General features: G+C 43.1%; 1 protein-coding gene across 1 annotated transcript in view; it reads right to left on the bottom strand.

Moving 5' to 3' along the window:
- TARBP1 (tRNA guanosine 2 -O-methyltransferase TARBP1) overlaps window positions 1-6,000 on the bottom strand; it is an 87,159-nt gene that overhangs the window by 2,279 nt on the left and 78,880 nt on the right. The window contains 2 exon segments of the mRNA XM_017857711.1: window positions 202-326; window positions 2,053-2,244. Coding sequence (XP_017713200.1) covers window positions 202-326; window positions 2,053-2,244 — 317 coding nt within the window.

Raw genomic sequence — 6,000 nt, 5'->3', positions numbered from 1 at the left:
CAGAGTGAACTGTATTTTAATTTAAATATTGTTCTTAAACGATTAAAGGCTGCACTGCTATAAATATGCAAAAGAACTAATACACAAAGAGCACTACAAAATATTTTTACAAATACAAACTTTTTAAAAAAACTGTTAGGTTCACGGGTACATGTGTGGGCTTGTAATAAGAACTTTAATAATAAATTCCTTTCCACCCACCTCCACTAGAGGGAGCCACTGTTCGGCGGAGACACTGAGGTGCTGGAACTGTTTGTCGCTGATACACTGAAGGCTGCCAACAACGAGCGCCGAAGCCCCAAATACCTCACAGGTCCTGCACAGTCCTGCACAGAACACCTGGAATCATTCAGATTGTTCCCAACACGATGCTAAGCTCATCATGTCCCATACATTCCTTTGAAGCTCCCGTGGCAGTGGATTAATTAAAAAATGTTTAAGACCAAAAGATTTTAGGCAAGCTCCTGGAAAACTACCACTTTACCTCCTAAATTGGTTGGTTTGTCGATGAGCGAGGCCACGACGATGAGTCTACTAATTGACTTTCCAAGTCTGGCAGCACGATCCTGAAACAGGAGCTCCAGGTCTAAGTCGGGAACACGATTGTTCCACGGGATAATCTTCTTCTGAACGTCAGTCCACTCTGCTTGGTTATCTGCTTCGACCAAATTAGTACCTGGGAAGGAAAAGAAAACAATCCCACATATAAATAAATCTGAATCTCTATATATTTATTTATACATGTATATGTATTTTAAGAATTTGAAATACTTTAGAATGAGATTTATTTAACTAAAAAACTTCAGTTGGACTCAGACACAATTCTCATTTTAGTAGCAATTTTAAGTTTTCAAACTCAGCTCTACTAACCAATATACTGTGATACTTCATGAAAACATGAGATACACATTTTTTCACATTTTAGCATATCTGAAATTGAGACATATCTTAGAATCAGAGTATCATAGTTTGGTAACTTTTTTTCCTTGGAGGTTCATAAAATAATGATGTATCTTACAAACAACAGCATATTAGATTAGGATTTTCTGTGGAAAGACTATTTCTGAAAACAATATAATAAAATATGATAATTTTATAAGTGCTTGGGGTAACTTTTCTAAAATGAAGGATGTTGTATAAAGTAGTTATCTCTTGACAGAAGTGATGAGGACACAGAACGTTACTAGCCTATCTGACTGCAGTGTTTTCATCTCTGTGGTACAGGACTGAGACTCTACCTCTCAGGCTCTTCCTCAACTCTGTCCTACTTCAAACTGCTTTCTGAGCAATCAAGGAGCACTTAGTTCACTTAGGATAGGAGAGACATGCAAATAACTGTAACACAGTACAAAAGCGAAGGTAATGCTCACACAGAAAGGAGTTACTAACGTCTAGGGGAGGGAGAGGCAAAGGGTAAGACCCCAGAAGGCTCACGGGAAGGAAGGCAAAAGTTTGCAAAGCAGACAATAGATACAGTGCGTGCACATACATGGGATGTGCGAGCAACATGGTTCAGGCAGCAAGTACGTTGGTTTAGTGCACAGTCTGCAATGGAGTGGAGAGAGATGGCTCAGACCAAAGGGCTTTGCTTATAATGATAAAGAATTTATTCTACTGGCTGGGCACAGTGGCTCACACCTGTAATCCCAGCACTTTGGGAGGCCAAGGTGGATCACCTGAGGTCAGGAGTTTGAGACCAGCCTGGCCAACATGGCAAAACCCCGTGTCTACTAAAATACAAAAAAATTAGCCAGGCATGGGGCTGGCGCCTGTAGTCCCAGCTACTTGGGAGGCTGAGGCAGGAGAGTGGCGTGAACCCAGGAGGCAGAGCTTGCAGTGAGCGGGTGTGCCACTGCACTCCAGCCTGGGCAACATAGTGAGACTCCATCTCAAAAAACAAAACAAAACAAAACAAAATACAAACATTAGCCAGGCATGGTGGTGGACGCCTATAATCCCAGCACTTTGGCAGGCCAAGGCGGGAAGATCACCTGAGGTCAGGAGTTTGAGGCCANAGATTTTAGGCAAGCTCCTGGAAAACTACCACTTTACCTCCTAAATTGGTTGGTTTGTCGATGAGCGAGGCCACGACGATGAGTCTACTAATTGACTTTCCAAGTCTGGCAGCACGATCCTGAAACAGGAGCTCCAGGTCTAAGTCGGGAACACGATTGTTCCACGGGATAATCTTCTTCTGAACGTCAGTCCACTCTGCTTGGTTATCTGCTTCGACCAAATTAGTACCTGGGAAGGAAAAAGAAAACAATCCCACATATAAATAAATCTGAATCTCTATATATTTATTTATACATGTATATGTATTTTTAAGAATTTGAAATACTTTAGAATGAGATTTATTTAACTAAAAAACTTCAGTTGGACTCAGACACAATTCTCATTTTTAGTAGCAATTTTAAGTTTTCAAACTCAGCTCTACTAACCAATATACTGTGATACTTCATGAAAACATGAGATACACATTTTTTCACATTTTAGCATATCTGAAATTGAGACATATCTTAGAATCAGAGTATCATAGTTTGGTAACTTTTTTTCCTTGGAGGTTCATAAAATAATGATGTATCTTACAAACAACAGCATATTAGATTAGGATTTTCTGTGGAAAGACTATTTCTGAAAACAATATAATAAAATATGATAATTTTATAAGTGCTTGGGGTAACTTTTCTAAAATGAAGGATGTTGTATAAAGTAGTTATCTCTTGACAGAAGTGATGAGGACACAGAACGTTACTAGCCTATCTGACTGCAGTGTTTTCATCTCTGTGGTACAGGACTGAGACTCTACCTCTCAGGCTCTTCCTCAACTCTGTCCTACTTCAAACTGCTTTCTGAGCAATCAAGGAGCACTTAGTTCACTTAGGATAGGAGAGACATGCAAATAACTGTAACACAGTACAAAAGCGAAGGTAATGCTCACACAGAAAGGAGTTACTAACGTCTAGGGGAGGGAGAGGCAAAGGGTAAGACCCCAGAAGGCTCACGGGAAGGAAGGCAAAAGTTTGCAAAGCAGACAATAGATACAGTGCGTGCACATACATGGGATGTGCGAGCAACATGGTTCAGGCAGCAAGTACGTTGGTTTAGTGCACAGTCTGCAATGGAGTGGAGAGAGATGGCTCAGACCAAAGGGCTTTGCTTATAATGATAAAGAATTTATTCTACTGGCTGGGCACAGTGGCTCACACCTGTAATCCCAGCACTTTGGGAGGCCAAGGTGGATCACCTGAGGTCAGGAGTTTGAGACCAGCCTGGCCAACATGGCAAAACCCCGTGTCTACTAAAAATACAAAAAAATTAGCCAGGCATGGGGCTGGCGCCTGTAGTCCCAGCTACTTGGGAGGCTGAGGCAGGAGAGTGGCGTGAACCCAGGAGGCAGAGCTTGCAGTGAGCGGGTGTGCCACTGCACTCCAGCCTGGGCAACATAGTGAGACTCCATCTCAAAAAACAAAACAAAACAAAACAAAAATACAAACATTAGCCAGGCATGGTGGTGGACGCCTATAATCCCAGCACTTTGGCAGGCCAAGGCGGGAAGATCACCTGAGGTCAGGAGTTTGAGGCCAGCCTGGCCAACATGGCGAAACCCCGTCTCTACTAAAAATACAAACATTAGCCAGACGTGGTGGTGGACACTTGTAATCCCAGCTACACGGGAGGCTGAGGCACGAGAATCGCTTGAACCCAGGAGGCAGAGGTTGCAGTGAGCTGAGATCGTGCCACTGCACTCCAGCCTGCAGCCTGAGAGACAGAGTGAGACTCCGTCTCAAGGAAAAAAAAAATTATTCCACAGATAAAAGCCATGAAAAAAATGTTAAGGAGAGTAACAGCACTGCTATGTGTTTTACAAAAATCTCTTTTAATAGCTATGTGGAGGCTAGAAAACCAAAGGGACTTTTGTACTAGTCCAGGTAAAGACAATGCCAGTCTAAATTAAGACAAAGCAAGAGGGGCTAAAGAAGAGGAGGAGGAGGCAGCTTTGGGAAGTGAAATCGCCAAGACTGGGTAACAGATGGATGTGGCAAGAGCAAAAACAGGACAAGAACGACTTCCGTGATGACTGAGTGACACCATTAATAGGGCATACAGAGCAGGCAATTTTGGGCAGAAAGGCAAACTGAATTTGGATATGGTGATATTTTAAGAGCTTAAGGAATATCCCAGTGCTAAGGTCCAGTCTGTTCAGGACAGAGGCTGGGCAGTAGTTAAGGACTTGAAGGTTATAGTTGCACAAGCGGTGGGTTCAAGTTGGGGACATTAATAAATGTGTTCTGGGAGAGCATGAAGAGTGAGAAGACCGGGCCAGTGAAAACCTTCAGTGGCAGGAGGAGAGGTTGGTCAGAGGGTACAAAGTTAGCTAGTCAAGAATAAGCTCTTGTGTTCTAGTGTAGGGTAAGATGACTATAGGCGACAATAATGTACTGTATCCTTCCAAATAGCTAGAAGAGAGGATTTTCCATGTTCCCACCACAAACGTTAGAGGTGACGGGTATGGTAATTACCCTGATTTGACCATTACACAATGTATATATGTATCAAACCATCACTGTACCCCATAGATATGTACAATTATTATTTGTCCATTAAAAATGAAGTAAAACTTTAATAAAAAAGAAAAAAAAAATTAGGGGGGATGCTAACATTTAAGCCTCAGCATGGAAAGCCTATTACAACATGCCCCTCTTTACCAAAAACAGGCGGAACACACCTCGTTAGCCATTCTGCCCGTCCAGTAACGCTGTATTTCCCTGCTCCGCTTTACGCAGAACTCGACAGTTGTCTATAATGACACCCCTCTTCCCTCTCCTCCCCGGCTCCACGCAGCCACACTGGGAAGTGCCTCCTGTCACTGTCTCTTGCTCCAGAATCTTCACAGTTGCTCTTCCTTTCCAGTAAAGCTCTCCCCGGGACGGACCTTGCCTTGCCTTGCCCGTGCTTCCTTGGGGTCTCTGCTCAATGTCAACTACTTAGAAAGGTCTTTCTCACCCTCTGTCCCTCTCTTTACCCCGCTTTGTTTTTTCACGGTACTTCTACTACCAGACACTATGTTAGGTGCGTGTCCCCTGTTGTCTCCTCTGTAAGAGTGTGGGCTCTGTGAGGCAGGGACTGGGTCCCACATCTAGCATGTGGGAGACAATCAATCAGTCTTTGTTGAATGAATAACTTTAAGACAGTACGTCTTAAAACACATTAGTGAACCATCCAGAGGCCTGAAAAAATTTGCATTTTCCCAGAACTCTCCCCCAGAGATACTGAATTAATCTAAGGGTGGTTCCAGACCCATAATTGGCCTTTTTTAAAAAAAAAAGAAAAACAAAATCTAAGGATGGGACATAGAATCTGAATTTTCAACAAGTCACATGTAAGTCCTGAAGACATGAAAAGTCTGAGGAAGCACCAGTGTCAGGGGAATGTGGGGGACTCAGAGCGAGAAGGGTCAGAGTGAGGAGAAAAGGCAGGATGGCGGGAGACCAGCAAACACGTGGCACAGAAAGGGCAGGTGCGATCTGAGGGCAGCCGTCCATCTGTCCACTCGGACTGTGTAAAGGAAACGGAAAGAAAAGGGAGGAGGAGGAGGGGGAGGAGGACCGGGAGGGGAGGAGGGTTCCAGAGGAAGCTGATGGAAAGGGGTCCCTGTACAGGGAAGGGTGAGACAGAGGAGAAGGGATAACATGAAGCAGCGCCTAACCAACCAAGAGGGAACGAGAATCAAGAGCTTTGCTTTATTCCTAAGAAGGACAAAAAAAGAGATTTCATCATTTGGTCCTTTGGGAAATGTTTATTTTTACAGAAACATACAGTAGAAAAGCAATGAGTGTTAATGAACGATACTACTTAAAAGGGAGGCCGCTGGCCATCAGCTTTATATAAAGCAGATCAGGCTTTCTTTGGCTTTTTTTTTTTTTTTTTAAATAGCAAAGCTAACTTTCACTAAAAGTGTTAGTCAAAGTTATACCACACTTTTTCACTGTCTTTTCC

Source organism: Rhinopithecus bieti, unplaced genomic scaffold (genome assembly GCF_001698545.2).
Source record: "Rhinopithecus bieti isolate Rb0 unplaced genomic scaffold, ASM169854v2 scaffold_46259, whole genome shotgun sequence".
Taxonomy (NCBI): domain Eukaryota; kingdom Metazoa; phylum Chordata; class Mammalia; order Primates; family Cercopithecidae; genus Rhinopithecus; species Rhinopithecus bieti.
The sequence above is the reverse complement of the archived record's forward strand: the minus strand, read 5'-3'. Positions and strand labels throughout refer to the sequence as shown.